Raw genomic sequence first — 22485 nt, 5'->3', positions numbered from 1 at the left:
TGCTTTCTTAAGTACTTCTTGACAGCTAAAGAATGGAAACAGTTTAGATGGGTGTTGTTTTATGCAGAGGTTTTACTGGTCTGGCCCACGTGAGATCAAACTGGGCTGTATGGTATGGCCCATGACATAAAGTAAGTTTGACAACCCCACTGTGGACACACTGTAGGGTACACAGACAAATTAACATCAGACTATTTTTGTGTGGGCCTTTCAAGTTGTATTCTATAACATATGTGCAACCCTGTTACTGAAACCTATTCAGTGTGGAAAATAAAAAGACAAAACAGGGAATTACTTGACAATAAAAACATTATAAAAAAAATAAGTGACATGATTTAGGCAATTACTAACACCATGTATAGTATAAAGGTCAGACCTCTATGACATATTTTGTATTTTTCCAATGTTTTCTTATAAGATTGAGTGTCACTCTAACAATTACACTACATTTACTACATTTATATTCCATTTCAACTGCCAACTAACAGTGATTTGCAACACTGTACATAAAAGAAATGTATAGAAAAAAACATCACAAACATATAAATATTATTAAACAACATGTTATTTTTCCTGAGTATTTATTTGTCACACCTTGAAAAGTTAAGGTAGATTTTGAAAGTTGCATAAATTAATCTAAATTAATTATTATTGTAATGTATTGAAACTGAATGGATATTCAGTATGACAGTAACAGGGTTGCACAAGGCATACATACATTACATAATGAGCAATTTATATATATTTTTTTGAAACTGATTTAATAGTAATTATATTTGAAGCTCATATACAAGCTCACATACGGTTTTCCTTTTTACTCGTTTTTCTCCATTTGTCCTCGTCGGCCGCCGTAGGGTGTCGTGGCGTTTGTGTTGTGAGCAGACGTGCTACAGTTACCGGATCAATCAGAAGTCGAACTTCCTTCTTATTTTGTCTTTTAACATAAACCATTGGACAGTGTTAGCTTCGGTCGGGTCAAAATGAGGCGCGCCGGACTGGGTAAGAAACAAACAATTAAACCAAAGCTTCTCTTTTCTCATACGTAGCATTTGTTGCTAACTAAAGCTAGCTTATGTTAACAAATGTTTGTTGTTTGGTACTCTGAGTACGCTGTTGTTCATGAACGCTTCATTAATGCTTAATGTATTTTAATACAGGTGAAGGAGGCTCTGGGAACTATGTGGCTAGTGGATATAGTGTATACGAGGAAGAAAATGAACACCTACAGGAGGGACTCAGGGCTAAAGTCAACGCTTTAAAAAGTGTAAGTAACTGCTGATTACGAGCGTTTTGTTGTTATGTTTAACAGTCAGTAAATATTGCAGCAAAGAGTTTAATATAAATGACTCAACGGTTTCTGTATGTACTCAAAATGTAACCTAATTTCTTCAATTACTGTGTTTTACAAGTCACGTAATCATAATGAATTGATTTTTACAGCTCTCCATTGACATTGGCACAGAAGTCAAATACCAGAACACAATGCTGGACGATATGGTGAGTTTTACTTTGGAGTACGCTGGACCACTTGCTGCTACAGCAAAAAATAAATAAAAAAGAAGCAACATTTAGTGTTGTCTGAGGTTGGTAGGGAGCTATTTTTTTCTGCTTTATGTGTTGTTTTATGTTGTCAAATCAAATCAAATCACTTTTATTATCACATCACATGTGCAGGTACATTGGTACAGCACATGTGAGTGAAATTCTTGTGTGCGAGCTTCACAAGCAACAGAGTTGTGAAAAATACAATAATGTAAACAAGCAAAATACAAGAATGGCTACATCTGAAACTAATAAATATATGTACAATATATAATAGTATATGTATTCCTGGATGTGTATACTAAATATTTTTCTGTGTGTGTGTGTACACATATTTTACAAATTAAATAGAGTAAACAATAAATAAAATATATAAAAATATACAAAGTTGAGACATGTGCAAAAATGTGGCATTACTGTACAGTATGGAGTGCATAATGTTAAAGTTCCAGTAGTGAAGGTGAGGTGTCTATGACATGTTCAGCAGTCTGATGGCCTGGTGGAAGAAGCTGTCTCTCAGTCTGCTGGTACGGGACCGGATGCTGCAGAACCTCCTTCCTGATGGAAGTAGTCTGAACAGTTTATGGCTGGGGTGACTGGAGTCCTTGATGATCCTCCCCGCTTTCCTCCGGCAGCGCTTCCTGTAGATGTCTTGGAGGGAGGGAAGCTCACCTCCAATTATCTGTTCAGAGCACCGCACTACTCGGTTTGACTTATTGGTCAGAAGTCACTAAGAAACCCCTCAAAACTAAAGAATTTGAGTAAATGATTCAGATACCATCACTGTAAACTTCAGAAATGTCTCCTAGCACTTGGATATTGTTCTCCGCTGGACTTCTGTAATCATGTAGTCAGGGTGGCTGTAGCTCAGGAGGTGGAGCAGGTCATCTACTAATCAGAAGGTTGGTGGCTTGATCCCTGGCTCCCCCTGGTCCGCATGCCAAATATCCTTGGACAAGATATTAACCCTAAGTTAATGCATCATTCTGACCCATCCATTGGAGTATGAATGTTTGTGAATGTTGGTTTGTAAGCACTTGAAATCATAGAAGAAAGTGCTTGTGTGAATGGGTGGATTTCGCATATTGTGTTAGATGGCAGAAAATGTCGATAACAAATCGACTAACCCTACCTGGCATTGAATACTCAAGAGTAGAAAGGTGCTATATAAGAATCAGTCTATTTACCACTTTTCTTCTCTGCATCTCACTTTAGGACACAGACTTTGACTCCACGGGCGGCCTGCTTGGTGCCACCATCGGCAGAGTCAAGAAGCTGTCCCGGGGCAGTCAGACCAAACTGCTGTGCTACATGCTGCTCTTCTGCTTTTTCGTCTTCTTTGTCCTGTACTGGTTTATCAGGTTGAGGTGATAGGAGGATCTTATTGGACTTTGCTCTTCCAGTTTGTGCTTCAATGACACATCTGAACCAGACCAGGATAATAAAGAGAAAAGGCAGGGATGTGGTTTTTTTTTTGTTTTTGTTTTTTTTAAAGTCATTACACTTTAATATGTGCCACAGTGTCAGGCTTTCAAACAATGACTCGAGAAAAAGTGTAGAAAGGCCTACCAATGCTTTTTAAAGGAGTACTAAAAAGTATAAGTGGTTTAGGACAATGTCTGAGAAAATCAATAATCACAGGAAATGTAGTGCATACTGTATGCATAGATGAAGCAGACAATATCAGTATTTACGGTGTTTATACTTAATATCTGACCAGTTAACCTGGATTGAGAAGAGCATGATTTATGACTGTAGACGATACGGCAGTGTCGAGAACTGTAATCCTCAGCAATCAGCTGAGTTCAACTTGAACAAGTTATAGAATGATCTGCATAATCTAGTGTATGCGCTAGATTATGACATTCTATTGTCATAAGACGACCACACGTGCGACAGTAGTGTACGTCATTGTTTCATCTTTATTGTAAAAATATTAATGTAAATAAACAAATTTTATGCTCTGGATTAGCTGGTGTAACTTCATGCTGTTGGATGTGCTGAAATGTCTTCAGTGCGAAAATCTCAAACATAAAACAATTTTTATTAAAGAACATTATTTTTCTTAATTCTAAACAATAATTACATAAGTAACAAATTACATACAACCAAAACTGCATTGTTGCACGTGTGTACAGACAAGGAAGGGGGGGGCTTCATTATTCTGTGTGATTGACCGTATGAGGATGTCTTTATGACCACATACAGTATTGTTAAAAAGGCAAAATCTCCTCATCTGAGTAACTGATCAAAGTGCACAAATCAGAAGTGATTTTCCCACTGGGGTTAGCGTTGATTACATCACTTGCCAGGTAGTGTGTCCATGTACTTGCAGATGATTCCCAGCATTACCTCATCAGCTCCTGCACCAATTGACATTAACCTGGAATCCCTGCAGAAAAGGAAAATTTCTTGTTTGTTTTTTTCTGTCACAATTACAAACAGGAAGCTGCATGTAAGTCATTTAAATGACCCAAAGTTCAGTCACTTTTGGTTACACAATCCGGTTGCATTATTTGCCCTGTCACTAGATGTCAGCATCGTGCAAAACAAAGACTTAGGAATCTGAAACTAAGTGTTACTTGATTAAGCACTAAATAACTGAACGGGGCCTCAGAAGTTTTCAAACATTCCGTAAAAGTTGCTTCTGTTCATCTGGTTGTAGCGTTTTCAGTGGGAGAAATGTTTCGTGACTCATTCAAGGGACTTCTTCAGTCTCCGCTGACTGCAGGTTTCCCCGACCTTATAAACAGAACATTTGCATAATGATTTAATATCATTTTTGGGATGTCCTTACCTGGATGATTGAGCATGCATCGAGAATTTTCAAGCATTATTAATAAAGTGAAGCCAATCATGTTTGCAATTTTAACATTAATTATTAAGAAATCACATTAAATCATAAATGATATACATTAACTATTATATTTAAACAATAAACAATAATATACATTAATCAGAAGGCTTAATTAAAGACCTGCAACAAAACTGAATGCTGGTGCCATAGAAATAATATATCCTAACAAAGTGCATACAGTAGCTGCTGAGTCATGGATTTGGGTTAGATATAATTTTTTTTTTCTGTTTTGCAGAGAGTAGTAACTTGTGGCTACCTGGTTACGTTGCATTTTTATCATTTTCAGATGACAATAAGGAAATCCAGATTAGTTACGTTAGAGTGAGCGTGTCTCATGCCTCATTTCATCTTACCTGTAAAATCGGCTGACTAGCACATCACTGGTGTAGCCCATCCCTCCCCAGTACTGGAGACAGCTGTCGCCCACTTCTCTGGCAAGGCGTCCCCCCTTTAATTTGGCCATGGATGCCAGCTTGGTGACATCGTTGCCTTTAATATACAGCGCTGCAGAGGGAAAACAAAGGATAGCCACGAGCCGGGAAGAGTGTAAAAAATGTCCAGGTGGACAGAATGAAAAGAGGAAAACAGACAATAAAACAAATGTGTTTCAGTTTCAGATGCGTCTGGCTCTGATTCAATGTTTTGCCCCATTCAGGCCTTTTCCCAGTGCAACTGATCAGTGCCTCTATTGTAGGAACCCTCTAGCGGAACATGTGTGAGCCGCATGATTTCTCCTGTTTCAGCGTCTAAAAAAAAAAAGGATTTGTGTGTCTGTGTGTGCGCTTAAACACCTGCACCAAACAGTCGCAGGGAGCTCTGCTTTCTGGGCAAGCAAATTTTGACTTGAACTGTTCCCAGTCTGATGAATTCACCCAAAGCTACTGGCCACTGAGGGGGTTTTAAACTGAGAGACAAATCACAAGAGCTTGGACAGCGACCCCACGGATGCAGACATGCATTCGTATTATAAAGATGGCCATGTGAAGCACTTGGACTGCATTCTGGCAGAGCTGGGCATGTGCCAGAATGCAGCCACTGCTGTCCACTAAGCTTCATGCACTCTCAACCTGCTATTATACAAACACAATTCCAAAAAAAATTGAGAAACTTTTTTGGAATTGGGTTTGTCTGGTTCGTTCCAAGGCGGAGGCACAAATCTCTCGGGGGGTTGCATCACAAAGGACATCCGGGGTAAAAACCTGCCAAATCAAGTATGTGGAGCTCTGGGTTCTGTGGTGAGCCCTTGTAGGGAGCAGATGAAAGTAGCTTTCTTTCATAAAAAAAAGATGGCAGGATCTGACTGTGACATCACGTACTTGTCTTTCAGAAATGCATAAAGAAACATTTAAAAAAATCAGTTAAGAAAATACAAAACAGAAAATACTACTTAGCATATTAAAATTGGAAATAAGCACGTTAATAAACAGAATGCAAAATTAAGCTAAAACGCAAATGAATAGGAAAACGTCACATCATATCTGTGCTTACATTTATTAAAATCTTTAATAATACTGTGATACCTTTAATGGTATATTATTATATATCATATCGTTTAAGCACTTCTATAGAAAATGCCATTAATCATATTCTTTCCTGCTGGTAAGCTGATCATTTTCCAGTGGACATCCATGGGGATTCACTCACTCTTGGAGTTGGCTGCTTGAAGCCAAACATAATAAAGCTCCTTTGCACAGTACTTTATGCTTTCAGAGTGCAGTTTCTAAAATAAAATAATAATAAAATGTCATTGTGGTACACTAGTCCAAGGTTTTCTTATTAGTAATGCAAACATACAGCTATCACATTTCCTGCGTCTTCCATATATCCTACTGCTCTGAACTTAGGACTAATTAAAAGTCACCCAGGTGCCTACATTACTGAGCTAATATTAGCATGTAGCTTTATGTTGTCTATTAAGTGAAACTACCTGTAGCACGGTAGAGGAGAGAGCGGAGCAGCTCGACCTCTGTCTGCAGCTCAGCCAACCTGAAGTGAACTGCCTGGTGATGAAGGACGGGATGCTTGAAGATCTTCCTCTGCCGTGTGTACTGGATGGTCTCCTGAATGACGTTGTCCATAGTGGTCAAGACTGGAGGTGACACGGGATTATTTTTAACACCTCCGCTAAAATGTGTTATCTACCTTTGCTGAAGACACTCTGGTTTGGATCAACCAAGCCAGACAGGCTAACATGAGCATCAGATCCAGTAAAAACAGCACAAATAGTTTCTTACGCATTCTGCCCAAGGCAACATTGATTCAAATCAAAAGCAAACAACTGCTTTACAAATTACTAGAACTATGTGTCCTGAGCTCCTCATTTATCTGAAAACTAAACGTGAAACTGAAATAGAGCATAAACTGCGCAAACTTCCAGTAAAATCCGTAGGAGGCTGATGTGGGGGAGAATGGGTGAAAGTAAACTTTAGATGACATCATATCCTTGGAGTAATAAGTAAGATAAGCTTCACTGAGTAAAGTCCACTTACTATTGGCCACTGCCCAAAGCCTCTCTTCCTGGAACTGAAGCATCTGATAGGTAAAGCCCATGCCTTCTTGGCCGATAACATTCTTACAGGGCACGTGAACGTCATCGAAAAACACTTCGGCTGTGTCAGATGACCACATACCCAGTTTATCAATCTTTCGGGCGATGTGCACTCCTACGGTGGAACAGACAGGAAACAGAAAGAATGTCAACATGCAATACAATATAATAAGTTGTTTTAGGGCGCAAAATTAAACAATCTATGTGCTTTCCAAAAACAGGCGCAATCGTGAACTTGGAAATGAATCACAGATAGTGGATTTCTGCAGAAAATGTCTTTTGCCAACTAAAACAAATCGACTAACCCTACCTGGCAAGTTCATGGGTAGACATATGAGTGATTTGTTCTTATGTGGGGGCCCGTCACTGGTGTTGGCGAGGAGACACATCCAGTCAGCCTGGGTACCGTTGGTGGTCCACATCTTTCCCCCATTGATCACATACTCATCACCTTTCCTCACTGCCTTGGTCTTGATACCTGAAAAGTGGTTGAGTGTTCAGAAAACTGGGGTTTAAATGGAAACCTCAGATTAAAAGACTAGACATGAACCCTTAGTGGAAATTAAAGATACTGGAGAAGAAGAAGATATAATATTAAACGCACTCGAAACATCAGAGCCAGCTCCAACCTCACTCACTCCAAGGCAGGCCACTTTGTCCCCACTGATGGAGGGAAGGAGGAACTCCTTCTTAAGCTCGTCCGAACCAAACCTGCAAACACAAACACACAATGACGATGTGACGCCGTCTCTTTGTTTTTCCATCTGTTGTTTTATTTTCTACCAGTATTTTTAGGACAGTGTCAAATGAGAGTTTCGTCAAACTCGTGTAACTGTGGCAGATCGTGTGCTTTAAAAAAAACACTGCCATGTTTGAGGCAATTACAGCTCCAGTGGGAGTGAGCTCACACGGTATCACTCCCACTCATCTGCAGCTCTTTTATACTACTTAAACCTCATCGCAGGTGAGAGTAGATCCTCTAATTAAGCTCCCGAGACTCTGACTGTCTGTTTCACTGAATTTTTGTCTTGTGTCACCAAGAGTTAAAGTAAAGGGATATCACGTAACAAGCCAAGGTCCTGTATGCTTGGTAACAGTTTGCTTCACACCAAATGGGCAAAACAAAGTATTACCAAGCATATTAATTAACATACAGCTTAGGGAGTGTAACTCTGATCAATGGCTGCTCACTAGAGGCATTTACTAGTTTAATAATAGTAAAAATATAAGAAAACTGTTTTACATGTTACATAAAAGAAGGAACGATTGACTAAAAGAAATCAAAAAAAATAATGCCGTTCACACAGTTCATGTACTTTTCCATAAATCTAAGTGTTTTCTATCTTTGATCTAAAGATTATTGACAAAAAGTTACTACGATATTATCCACAGTTTTGACAGGAGTTTTATTTTCTCTGTTCCCGTGTGACCATCCTCCCCACTGCAGGGAATTAGTTACAAAAGCAAGCAAAGCACCAACGTTCGTTGTAAGAATGGATTCAGAGAATGTGACGCTAGGTTTGCAGGCTTGTACCTGGCCAGTGCCGGAGTCGTCATGTCAGTTTGTACCCCGATGGCCATGGGGATTCCTCCACAGCGGATGTTGCCCAGCTCCTCTGCCACTGCTGCACTGAAGCTGAAGTCGAGGCCCAAGCCTCCATATTCTGCACAAGACAAAACACATTTAACGCTTCAGCGCATTGTGTGTATTCATGAGTATCACTATTTTAGTCATTTAAACTTAAGAAAAACAAATGTGGATCCTTACTGCGAAGCACAAAGAGGCAGAAAGAATGGCTTACAAATCCTTTCCTGTGTCACTTCCATCTATCCTCTATCTCTAAAATCACCACGCTCACACATGCACGCGCAATATACGCCGGTATACATACATAACATTGTGATCTGTTGGCACTGGAGCATGCACTCAGATTAATTAAAGGGTGTTATGATTAATGGTGCTATCTGTAATTATGTGTAAAAAGCACTGCTGGGGGATCAGTAGCTCATGTGTTCTACTACCATCTCTAATCGGATCTTGATCTCTTCAACAACCCATTTGCAAAAAAGAAGTAAAGAAACCAAAAACTGATGTCTATTTTCTTCCATTGTGGCAGTGGGGATACTTCCAAAGAGCAAAGGTCTGTAATCGAGCTGAATGCTGTATAATAAACGTGTTTAAAACACACATTTATGTCAGTTGTCCTCACCAAGACCCATCCCTTATCTTTATTTTGCCTTTTATCCTCAATTAAAATGAAGCACCTGGTGTTATATTATATATTTAATGCGAAAGGACCAATTTCTATCTGTTACTCATGGAAGCAGGAAGCTGATGTACCCGCATTTATAATGAATTTTCTCTCAGCTTGGTTTGGCAAACAAATCCTGTCAAAAGAAAAAACACAATGAAGATAAACTGTCATTCTGCAGTACAAAAATATATATAAATAATTAAAAAAATCCCTCAATTATCATGCTGGTCAAGCAGATTTAACCTGACAGTTATTCGTTTAGGACAAATGTCCTGATGATAATGACCAGACAGTCAAATGTAAGAAGACTAAGCATTCGTGAATGTTCGATGCTGTTTTCTCATTACTAAATACAGCACAGCAGCCGCTGAATGATGGATACCAGCACTGACTGACAATGAATAATTATGAGTGAATTTACCACACAGAGGCTGCCAACTCAAGAAAAGTGGTTTCATATCACCTGCCAGACTAGTTGGGGAATAATGGAAAGCGCAGTCTGTCAGAACGTCGAAGACGGACAGCGAATAACAGAAAGAGTCAAATAAATTGGGACAGAGAAAAGGGAAAATATATAGGGACAAGCAAACAAGGGAGTGGGGGAGCCAAAAATAAGAGGAAACAGGTGCAGCTGTGCAGAGATAAGTCCCTGAGCCCTGGAAACCCTGCAGCGGTTAATGTGAACGAAGGGAAGCACCGAGGTTTATCCCACTTTAAACAAAACAGCAGGCTGTCTGGTTGAACAAGCAAGCAGAAGAAAAACAAAGCAAAATCCTGTCACAAATGTCAAACCCATACACATATGTCTGCTCAGGGAAGCAGATGTTCCTCGCTATAGGCTCCCATAGGGTGGAGCGCCACGTGAAGGAGAAACACAAGGATGAAGAATCTGGGGATTGAAGGTGCAGCACAGAGACACTGCAGCGATGATGGGTGTAACACACTGTTATTTCTTTTATTTCTCTGAACTTAATATTGATATGAGGAACCCGATAATAAAACAGGTCACTTGTCCCTGGATAGGAAAGATGAATCACCATCATAAGCCCTTCTGCAATACTGTCCTGTAATAACTATTACAATGGACACAGGTGCCACTGTGCTGCTTTGTCGAGTCGCGAACGCGTGCATCATTATCGTCCTCATTACAGTGTCACGTCATATTAAAACCACTATGCTAATGTTTCTGGACAGAAAAACCTTCTGTAAGGTATTCATCAAAGTATAGGCGAAGAGAAAAAGTGAGAGAAAAGTAACACCCTGGACATACGAGTCTCACCGAAAGGTTACTCCTTTCAAATCCTGCACGAAAAACACTCAGTGGAAGGGGAAAACGCGCGGGCTGCCAGGTTCTATCTGTCAGGCAGGACACAAGGCCATTTCCACTGTACGGTCAGCAGATACCTCTCTGTCAGGGAAAAGGAAAATAGTCAGTGAGCCAAGGGTCATCCTCTTCTTCTTCCTCAACGTGGCTGCCTTGGGAAAACTTCCTGTTCTCGTGTTTTGAAAGGTTAAAATGTCTTTCCTTGTGCAGGGAGAAAGAGCAGAAAGTAAGTCTTCTGACTGCACACGGGGGGATTTTCTTTATGGCTTTTATTGATTCCTATTTTTAAAAAAACTGAGAATATGAGATTCAAGCCCTGCCTTAGATCTATTTAGTCAACAGTGTGTAATGCTTCTTAAATGTTAAGCTACCACTGTCACTACTGCATTTAAATAATATTCTTTAATTCCTATTTTAGGCTTCCTGTTAGAGTGATTTGACATTTTCCTGCACAGCCCTTTAAAACCTACAGTTTGTAATGTCAACACCAACTGCGGAAAACTAACGAAAATGGTGTCACAACATTTCAACAGTTCATGCAAATCTTTTAGTGACTGCTTTATATTTACTACGCATAAGATACCTTTCAGTTGTTTGCTGTGCAGAGTTTTGTTCCCGTGCATTGAGGAACAAGCTGCCCGATCGCAACACACTTTCACATTTTTACTACAAATATATGTTTTTGCAATGACTGACTCTTTGCTATGTACTTCTGAAGAGTTGTATTGCACTGTATTTAGCTTAAGCGCTTTTCTCATCAAGGGCAAACACGTCTCTCTTTCACTTGATGAATAACATCTAAATTAAACAGACTCCTAAATCCCTTTTTCCCATTCCTGTAATCCAAGCGTCGGAATCAATTAACACAATACAGAACTGTGTGAGAGTCTGCTTCATTAGTCGGCAGCTTATTGTAGTTTTTCTGACAGCATGCATTTTCACAGAGTGGAATCGTTGATCTTTTTTCCGTTATTATTAAAAGATATTCAGCAAGACGAATGAGTAAAGGTGTAAAATGCATTGTTTGTGCAGAAAACAGATGTCAGCCATGTTTCCTGGGGGATTTTAAAGAGATGCACACTCCACAGACTGAAAACAATTATATGATACGTCATGATGTCTGTGCAAATGAGGAGCTAATACCCCTTACATGACACAAAAGCAGAAAATCACTGCGTTGTGGTGACAGTGTGCGTAGTTAAGCATGCTTTTTCAGTTTTAATCATTTCTGAATTTAATTAACTCTCTGCAGCACCTCGAGGAGTCATGAAGCAGTCACTGTGGTAAGACAAACTGGGCAGGAGTATCCTTTTCTCTTTATTGCAGGAGAAAGCAATATTGATGTTAGCACCACTCCAACTATATGCTGCACAGCAAGAATACATTTTCGACCATGCCAGTTTGATGCCCTTAACAACTGTCATTTAATGACTGTTGCTGACGCTGTAGTTTCAAATGGCATCTCTTAAGCATGTTTCTTGCACCATACGTGATTGCAGTTAATCTACAACCTGATCATACAGTGTGTCTTCTCACTGCGAGGATTCTCCGCTCTAATCTTGTCAACTAATGCTTAATGCTTGTGTAGTCAGCACATTTTAATTCCCTCACCCTCCCTTCTCTCTGACCTACAGGCTTGTGGTGCAAACGTCTCACTGTCCAACAATGTTGCTCACATGCTTTTCTTCTATTCGCCGTCAAATGTCAGAAAACGAACGAGATCTCGAATATGCCAAAAAAGACCAGACGTGGCTAATTAATTTAGAGAAACTGACCTTATACTGTGGGAGTAATGCAATACACTAGACATAAAACATCTGCTTTTGATTATCAAACACTTCCCATAAGTCTCGCTTCATATTCATAATGGATTACACATAGAACCGCACACATTTCGTGGTCCTGTACTGTAAATTTCTCACTGCCTCCCACCATCTCAGCGACGACCCAGCTGGATATACATCTGGAAAAAAGGATAGTCAGTTTCAGACAGCTGTAGTGGGATGCTGCTGTGACACCAGCACCCATCATCACAGTGGGAACGTTTGTAAGCCCGACTCATAATGAATGGCTGTCAGAAGCAGAGAAAAGCAAACGGACCATGAATTCAGCTGTGAAAGAGATGTGCTGCATGTTTGCTGAAGCAGAAATGGTCAAAATGGGCAGATGGCGGAGGATTCCTCGGTTTGGAGTGCACTGTGGGATAATGTTAGCTATGTTACAAATTCATCATGGGGTTTTTGCAATGGCAAGATAAACAGCTTGACCAAGCAGCATTTATCATGTAGACTGAGGCCTGGATGATTAATCAGTCTTCACGTCTGCATGGATTACCAACGGGAAAGAGCAAGAAATATAAATGGACAAAAGTCTGCGTCGCGACATGCCCTCTAATACTGCCAAAGTCATTCTTGTGTAATAAATACACATATTGCAAACATAAGCCGAGCACCGATTGCCTTTATACTTTTAAGGTCAATATAAAGAAAATAGGAAGCAAGTAAAAACCACGCCAGTTTGTTTTTTTTAGCACTTTGCGTGCTTAGAGAAAGTCATTCTTTCATCTTTTTATTATTATTCATTTCCTAAAAATACCCTCGTGTGTAAGACACAACAAAAAAGCAAAATGCTGCACTAAATTTGGCACCTTCGTGCGACGGCTATTATAGCTTAGATCTCGCCGTAGAAAACAAGCTTTCTCCAAAATAAAGGCTTCTGAGGCTTTTGATGAAACAAAGCCTTTCCTTATCCCTCTCCTCCTAACAATGCATGAACCCCACCAGATAATTAAACTCGTCGTTTATCAAAATCACAGGTGTTGGAACCCATCCCAGCATACACTGCAAGTCTCTAAGAGATCTAACAACAATGCAGATGGTTTCATTTCACTCATGTGCCATTCCATGCCAAACCTCACAAAAAACACGAGTGAGGACTGGACACTATCCTAGAAACTGATATTAGAAGGGTTTACTGCATTACCCGAAAGATAATATTAGGTGTCTTACCAACTGGTTTGTTGACTCCTAGAAATCCTGCATTTCCTAAGATCTTGAAGAGCTTGTGGGCTGGAAACTTCCCTTCTGCTTCCCATTGATCGACGTAAGGGTTGATCTCCTGGTCGATGAGCTATGGCACAAACACCACAGAAGAGAGGTATGATGTTGTATCTGTACTTCTACTTTACGGTGCACATGAAATCTTTATATCTGTTTCTTTGAATTTTAAGCATTTGTTTTGTTTTGCATTCATTTCTTCCTTGTTGTTGTAACCATCATGTGATTCTAACAACAGCTGACAGCCCTGCTCTTTTGTCTCCTGTGTCATAAGACCTAAAGGACATGAGAGTGGGAAAGCACTTAAAATGATTTTTATATATAGTCGGCTTCCTGCTGTGTAGTGCACATATATTCTAAAATCTACGTAACCTACTTCAAGCAGACAGAAACAGAAGGTATCACATATCAATGAATAGAAAAAGTATTATATGGTTGGCCCACAATCATGATGAATATGGCGACAGCATGAAAGGCATGCTATTCTCAACATGTATATGCTATCAGTGCACGCTTGCGTTTTGAGGGCTTATGCTGAGCACTTTTGTACTGATGCAGCTGGAAGCTAATATTGTGCAGATCTTTAGTATGCACTGAATGCCAATATTTTAATGACTCAGTGTTCTCCCCCATCATTTTGTTCTTGGCACTGCAGGAAAAACCTCCAAAGTAATATTTAGATCAGCATGCAAAACTAAATCTCAGTGCTGAAACCCATACCAATGGCATTCTTTTTGGGTTAGCAGCCACTCCATGTACTCAGCCACAAAGCCCGGGATACAGCTGCCTCAAAATGAAGGATGACTGTGGCATGTTTTATGATTCTAGAGTGGAACGAAAAAGCTGTAAAGCTTGCATCTGTGGTCAACGGACAACTTTCATAATCTAAGAGGTAAAATGATGACTTGTTGAGGTACATGCTAACATATCATATATATACATACATACACACACACAAAAGTGAGCCTAGCTTCATGCTATTTTTTTAAACTAAACTTAACTAAATAATGATTTATATGCGAAGAACAAATGTTTTGTGGTCATCTTGAAACTCAAATTTACATAATATCCATCAACACTGAGAGCAGCTTTTGCTTTTGTCTCCTGAATCCAAATGAAAGCTGCAGTGTCCTCTAACAGTGTTTTCTGAGTCATCAAAGTGTCTGTAGTGAGTATAGACCAGGTTGCACCCTAGTTTTTCAAGCAGACTGTGAAATCATTGAACTCTGGTGCCATGATTCATTTCAAGCACCTGGAAGTGGTCCCCAGATGGTGAAGCACCAATGAACTCAAATACTTCCCAGAGAATAGCTACATCCATAGTGTGGGTTACAGTTCATCTGGTACCATGTTTGTCAGTTTCTAAAACAATTCTCCCTCACACAGCAGGTCTAACAGAACATCAACATCTTCTGCAAAATAACCTCAGCATCAAGTGCTGCCAGGCAAGCGAATCAATTAACACGTAAACACAGAAAATAAAAACTTATGTGGTGTAACTGTACCCGTCCATTTTTTAATGTTTCTAAAAATCCACTGAGGCATCTTCACTTGCTATTTGTTAATAAGCTTTCTTTAATGGGCCATGTTTTCAACAGAGCCATGACTATTTGCTCCTTCACTGTTTCTCTGCTATGTACTGTATGGTGGAAAAAGCCAATAAAAAGTAATGATTAAAAAAAAAGACATATTAGGTAGAAATGGGAATAATTAGATTCAAGTCTCGGCCAATAAAACTGAGCTCTGAGAAGTCAAAACTATTGGATTATTTCTTTGTGTTTCTTTGATTAAATGTTCAGTATTAAAGCGTTCAGAAGTTGTTGTTTTTTTCAGGATTGGAAAAAGTCACGCACACGGTCATTCTCAGCTGCCAAAACACCCAAACCCAAACCTGCCAACTACTGAACAAGCCAAAAGCAACATTCTGGGTGAGAAATAAAGAAAACACGACCATCATCTCTTCACCGTACAGAACAGAAAACAGACGATACCTTTGACACTGATACAGTGCGCATACCTGGGCTGTACTCTTTTAAAAAAGGCTCACTTACAGAACTTTTCAACACAAGAACCAACATTTAAAAAAAGGAAGCACTAGTTCTTTTTAACGTTCAGAACCTGCGGAGGGAAAGGGAGTGTCCATTTGTCGCTGGAAAGGGAAACATAAATGTCATCTGGGAGCAACCCAATTCTTACGAAGGTTATTGTGTAGTCCCTTTGCAACATAACAGAAGAATTTCACATCACTGACCTGACATGTAGTTAGGTCAGGTCACAAACATTGCAACAAAAAGTCTTACTAAATGTCCAATTTGGAGAAAAAGTCTTGAAAGAGTCTAAAGTCAATGGAAGTTTTAAAAAAAAACGAGGTGAAGGTGCATGAAAATCCCTGACTCATTATTAAATGGGAACAAAAATAATAATAACAGATGACTCATTCTTGCTTTTGACCTTCTGAAGGGGTATTTTTTCTTCTTGCGCCTTGACATACATCATAATTGAATGTCATACAATTGGGGCTGCCACAAACGATTTTTTTGATAGTCGACTAGTCACCAATTATTTTTGCGATTAGTCGACTAATCAGATCATGCATCCATTGGACATAAAACGTATAGATTATTGCACCAGCATGCATCTGCTCTTATATAACCATCATTAGCTTACAGCTTGAAGTGTTTAAGGTATGTGCTAACTAAAAATAAAGACAAGATGATAGTTTATTAAATTTTAATGACATCTGCAGATTGTTTCGGTGAAGTTTAATAAACTCAGCCGTCTGCTCCTTGCTATCTAAAATATAACGGGACACCGGAGTATATTCTCGAGCATCTCACACTTCTGATAATCAGTTGTCTGCTTGACGTTTATTCAGCTGTGTAAAAAATATAACTTTAATCTCAGCCAAACCGATTTACTCAGGTACAAATAAAATACTAAAAAAAAGCCAAACAATAACATTTTTAAGTTATCTAAGTGACTTATATATCATGTTTCACCTGAGTAGCGAAAGATGGCGGTGGGTTGAAAACATTTGCCGGGAGTCCGGTCTTCTCACGGGCTCTAGTGAGCCTTGCCCCCGGCTAGCTATCGAGCTAGTGGGTAACAGACGTCTCCGAAAACGTCAGAGCTCTTTTGAAAATATGTGGCTTGATAAACTGAGCAGATATTTGAGGTTTACACAGCTACATTCTCGCCTGAAAATATGCTAAACTTTATTTTGTGACCCAGAAAGAATAATAAGAGTAATATTAAAACAACTATCTGCCGCCATTGTTGACAACTGCGCTGGGCCGCGCTATGAATTCTGGGACACAGCTTCTTCTTCTTCGGGGTTTAACGGCAGCTGGCATCCTTGTACATGCAGTGCTGCCATCTTCTGTTTCAGTCCGTTATTACACTCTTAAATACTACTACTTATCCCTGTGTCTTTTGGGATCTTACAAAGCTTCAAACGACGCGTCGACTACTAAAACAGTCATCGACGATTTTAATAGTCGACTAATCGTGACTAGTCGACTAATCGTGGCAGCCCTACATACAATGCAGCCCATATCAAAAAAATCATTGTATTTTCATAATACTGTTATTGTTGATCATAATGAATTCAAAACTTATCAATACATCCGGCAAATTACTTTGATTAAGTGTGACAAACCTTGAAGCCTATGAGCAATCTGTCTATCTTTCTGCTGCTTAATTAATATTCAGAGTGCAAAATGTAAAATTATCCTCTATGCAAAACATCAAATATATTAATAACAGACTACGTATCACGGGCTTTTAAGGTAACTGTAAGTAAACATTTTTCTTCAACCAGCTGTATCAGCTAATTATAATGCCATTTCTATCCTTCATTTTTTTCAAATGCTTATTATTATTATTAGAAGACATTGAATATATGTTCATTGCTATGCAGATGACACTCTATATTTGACTCTATATGAAGCCAGATGACACAAATCAAATCCAAATTCCAAATTCAGACAAAAAAGGGTTTTTATAATGGGTCCTAAAGACATCCTAAACATGGTGACTAACCTGATACTAACTCTCGATGACATCACCTTGGCCTCCAGTAGAACTTTAAGAAATTAGTCATTTTTTCACCAGGATATGTCTGTCAGAGCACATGTTAAACAAATATGAAGGACTTGCCTTCTTTTATTAGATCACAGAGACCATATTTCTCCCATACTGACATTCTCATTGGCTCCCTGTTAAATCCAGAATTCAATTTAAAATCTTTCTCCTTACATACAAGGTCTTGAATAAACAGGCCCTATATTAGTGTGCCTTTTGTCCCATCTCTCTCCCAGTAGGTCTCAACAGACACTGCCCCTCCCTGAGCCTGCCAGGGTTTCTTCCTGTTAAAAGGGTGTTTTTCCTCCACACTTTTGCCATGATCTTGCTTATAGTAGGCTGTCTGATTGTTTGTGTTTCTGTTTAATATTGTATTAATATTACCTTACAATATAAAGTACCACGTAGATAGGAAATAAATGTAAAAATTGACCAATTTTACAAGACAAAAATAGAAAATAAAAAAGCCTTACTTCTTACATAAAACAATAAAAGACATTACAGGCCAATCACCTTCATTGTTGTTGTGTAATATCTCAGAAATATTTGTATTTGTTGACCTGTCAGAAATTCCCGTCTGACAGGTCAATGTGAGTAGTCTCTTCCTATAATTTTTTGCTAATTTTATCTGTTAAAGCACTTGAACTTCCAGGCACTGAAGATGTAGTCATTCTAATTCTGAAAACTAATTTCCCGGCAAGATTCTAAGATGTAAACGAACCCACTCGTATTAAATTAGTTGTGGAAACATTGGCGTTGTGAGCGTCTAACCTTCAGCAGTAACAAAAGGATTTCCTAAAACCCCGTTTGACACCGCTAAACAAAGACAGTACGGCTCTTTTAATAAACTGCTCCCCCTTGAGTTCCCTTTCCAGCACTTCCAACTTATTGTCCTGTATTTCCTTTTAATTTTTATAAACCCTTCCCAGTTTTCCCAGTACTATTTTATTTTTGACCTTCTGGCATCCTTAAAAGGTTTAGTCAGACAATAAACTTCCTTCTATTTACTACAACAGCTTTGCCTTAAATTAAGCTCTTATTGTTATTTTTTCAGACTTTGTTGCCAATGTCACTATAGTAATAGAAATTCTAAATGAGTCAGACTAATTACTAATGGTTCTTATCATTTTTTTTAATACCATCATTTGGAGCTACTAATATTTAGGCCCTTAAAAACCCAAAGCTTTGAATGCCAGGAAGCACAAACTGTAACAAAGGGACAAAAAACCCAGAAATCTCTGATAAGGAAGGCCAATACATAATTGTATTGGCATCAAAATGAATCCAAGACACCCGAGGCCCTTTAAATTATCTCAGTTAAAATGCAAAACCCTCACTTAATGTGTCTTTACAACCTACCCTTGCTTAAGCAAAGAGCAAAACAGTCCATCTCACCTTCTCTGCCTGGCCTTTTAGACAAACTTAGCAAATAGAAACAAACTAAATCAAATCAACAATCCAAAGTTCAGGTCTTCTGTACAAGAGAATATTTCAGGGGCTTGTCACTGAAAATATAAAACTGGACTCACAAACAGATTCTCCCCCATCACACAGCTGTGACTGTTAGTTTTCAACAACCTCAATAATAATTCTGAAAATGCCAGTGTTGGGTTTATCTAGGCACAAACCCCGCTGGAACACGAGACCAACTAACTGCACAACAAAACAAGGCAAGACAGAGCTCTTTGTCTTTGTGGCTCGCGAGGTTAGTCAGTCAAAGTTGAGGAAAAGATTCCTTCACCTGAACTCAACCAACTTCAACTGATTCCTTTGGCTACTAGGGGTGGGGGAAAAAATCGATACTATGTAGTATCGTGATATTTTGTTTGCTAATAATGTATCGATACAGGGACAGCAGAAATCAATATTTTGTTACAAAAAAGGTTTTTGTGCTCAGAGCATGTTGATCCTTTTTCTGAGCAAGAATCCTGACATTCCTTCACTGTCCAAATGTGTTTAACTTGTTTTTTGGCAGCAATAAACATGACAGTTTACTTCTTTTAATTTAAGACATGTTTTATTTTAATTAAGTTTAAAACTTTTTTATTTAATGTAAAATTATATTTTGTTTTAATTTACTTTCAAATTCTTCAGTTGCTGAAGGGGCTGCATAGTTTTCATATTGCATAGTTCAGAATAGCTATAATTGTACCAGATGGTTGCATTCAGTTAAATTGGGACTAAACTGTAATACAAACCGTTCAGTTTGTCAACAATAAAACTGACTGAAATGAGAGAAAGACTGAGTGTGAGACTTTGATATTAGATAAAATGAATATTGATAAAGTTTACCTTTATGTACAGAATCTGAATATCGCAAAATATTTTAAAAAATTGCAATAATATCGCATCGTGCGTTAAGTATTGTGATAATATCGTATCGTGGGATGTATGGTGATTCCCACCTCTATTGGCTACATCACTTTTTATTGTCAGCAAGCAATCATTCTTGAATATGCAATTACAAATACTTTCTTAAGTATTCTTAAGCAACATCACTGTCTGTGTTGTGTGTGTGTGTGTGTGTGTGTGTGTGTGTGTGTGTGTGTGTGTGTGTGTGTGTGTGTGTTTCCAGCCATACATAGACATACGAATTTCAATGAACTTAAACTGTATGCAGAAGTAAGCGTCTTGCTAAACTATAAGACATGACCTGCAACAGGTCATGTCTCAAAGACATATTTAAAGGTGTGAACTCTCGAACTTTTAAGAAAATGGAACAGTGTGGTTTCAAAAGCTATAATGGAACTATAACGTCGAGACTGCTTCCGCTCATCTCATGGTACACAAGTGCACACAGACTCTTATCAGACCTAATAAGGATAGGATACTTTATCAGCATACAAATGATTAAATAAGCATAAATGACAATCTTAAATGATTAATTCTGACAGCCAGCCTCTATAGCCAGAGGAAGAACACCAGCTCTGGCTCCTAGATAAGTGATACGCACTATTTGATTCCCAGCCAACTATTTATTTGATACAAACAAAAATGTGGTCTGTTTAGGCTAAAGTACATTGGCCTGATTACCTGTTTAATGTGAAGGCCATGACCCACTCATTACTCCAATCACCATCAGTATTTATCTAGACACAAAAATAAACCACCAACAAACCAACTGATATCAGGCATTTGGGGACTTGTCCCCTCAAACAATGGTTTCATTGTGACCCCAAATGTGACTTAAGTCAGAGCACAGTCATAACTGTCCTTCAAAGAGGGCTAATGGTGAAAAACATAGACTTCACCTCTAATATCCTATATAAATAACTTTTAAATGTGCTCTTACTACTTTATTGTTTTATATTTATCAATGTGCACACGAGCACGCCACACCACAGCTTCTGATTATTCATTTAACAAATAAACATGCACATCAAAACCTTCCGTTTCCTTAAACAGCTCCTTGAATATAACAAATCTGAACGGACACATATAAACATGCTGTGCATGTTGGCGAGAGCATGGCTGACATTAATTAGCAGGATGTGGGAGTGCACGGTAGGTCATGAATCCATACAAGCTGGTGTTGTGCCAAAAAGTAATTTACTGTATATGCCAAAAGTCTTCTGCAAGTATTTAAACTATGGAAAATGAGTTGTTGGCCTATAATTTGTCAAACATGTCGTTTGTGAATGATATCAAGTCAATTTGTGCAACAATGAACAACTTCTGGTCACAAGGTAGAAGCTGCAATCATTTTTTTAGCAAAGAGACTTTCATATATCCTTTGCTTATCCAGGTAAAAGCACTCACTGAGATTAAAAATGTTTTTTTCAAGAGAGATCGACCAAGAGGGCAGCAGAAATTGCAAAAAGTACAACATAACATTTCTATAAAGATATTTCAAGTGGCCAAAAAGGACTGTATTGCTTGCACTAGAACACTAAGTAGGTACATTAACGCGGTCTCTTGCAAAAGAACGTGGCTTATTGCAAAAACAGTTATTTCTTTATAACACATATAACCTATTAGTAGTTCCTGTTAACTACAACCTATTTACCAACATGAGCAAAGATATTAGACATTAAAAAAAAAACACATGGAAACACCGGAAATCACCTTTTGACACAACCCCGGCGGCTGTGTTCGTCACTGTAAACAGAGTAGCCTTAGCCAACCTGGCGTTCTGTCTTGTTCTTCTTCTGTCCTTCAAAACATGCATTATTTGCGGACACATAAAATAACACTACTTTTCAAATGTAGCGGTAACAAGCACTAAAAAGCTGGACCTAAACACTGGCGCCTGATTCCTTTGTGTGGGCATGAAGAGCAGACAGGAGACGTCAACGCAGCTTAGCGGAGGAGCAAGCTAGCACTGACCTCTCACCTACTTTTACTTTACTGCCCCCCGCGCTCATTTTAGGGTCATGTTAGGGAGAATAACACTGCTGTTGCAACTGTCTCTTCGCTAAAAACATGCTGTGTTTTCGTTGTTGTCTCAAAACTTCCTGGTGTTAGCAGTCCTGCATACCTTTCTGAGGGACTCCTTTAATGCAAAGTGCTCTTGTGTGTAGATTAAGTGGTCGGCCGCAGTCTCTGGGGCACTGGACTTTACTTGTTTAGATGACACTTTCTCAGTCAACGAGCGGGCACCAACACCCAGTGAAGTTAACTTGTAAAAATGACGGCTTCTGACCAGCACGTTTAAACGCAGGGCTCCTTCGCGCAGCGCCATCTCTGTTGACAACAATATGTACGTGTGTGCGCATGCGCTGGTAGGAAGTTCTCACTGGGTCAAATATTAACCCAGTGGGAAAGTAAAATATTAGCAGAGCTTGACTTCCCACCATTATTGGGGGGAAATTTTGTCATAA

The 22485-nt window shown here is 38.9% G+C and overlaps 2 protein-coding genes across 2 annotated transcripts; one reads left to right on the top strand and one right to left on the bottom strand.

Moving 5' to 3' along the window:
- Window positions 1–850: 850 nt before the first annotated feature.
- Window positions 851–3488, top strand: bet1 (Bet1 golgi vesicular membrane trafficking protein). The gene is made up of 4 exons (XM_085395460.1): window positions 851–999; window positions 1158–1264; window positions 1441–1497; window positions 2758–3488. The coding sequence occupies exons 1-4, from the start codon at window positions 981–983 to the stop codon at window positions 2911–2913; spliced, it is 339 nt and encodes a 112-aa protein (XP_085251586.1). The 5' UTR covers window positions 851–980; the 3' UTR covers window positions 2914–3488.
- A 79-nt stretch (window positions 3489–3567) lies between these two features.
- Window positions 3568–22366, bottom strand: LOC146644013 (putative acyl-CoA dehydrogenase 6). The gene is made up of 9 exons (XM_085395458.1): window positions 22143–22366; window positions 13535–13655; window positions 8482–8611; window positions 7552–7658; window positions 7258–7425; window positions 6889–7062; window positions 6327–6488; window positions 4753–4903; window positions 3568–3934 (listed from the first exon to the last, which is right to left on the bottom strand). The coding sequence occupies exons 1-9, from the start codon at window positions 22344–22346 to the stop codon at window positions 3844–3846; spliced, it is 1308 nt and encodes a 435-aa protein (XP_085251584.1). The 5' UTR covers window positions 22347–22366; the 3' UTR covers window positions 3568–3843.
- Window positions 22367–22485: the final 119 nt, after the last annotated feature.

This window comes from Rhamphochromis longiceps, linkage group LG22 (genome assembly GCF_057381845.1).
Source record: "Rhamphochromis longiceps isolate RC_006_pf linkage group LG22, R_longiceps_female_GT1.1, whole genome shotgun sequence".
Classification (NCBI taxonomy): domain Eukaryota; kingdom Metazoa; phylum Chordata; class Actinopteri; order Cichliformes; family Cichlidae; genus Rhamphochromis; species Rhamphochromis longiceps.
This window is presented reverse-complemented; position numbering and strand designations above follow the sequence as displayed.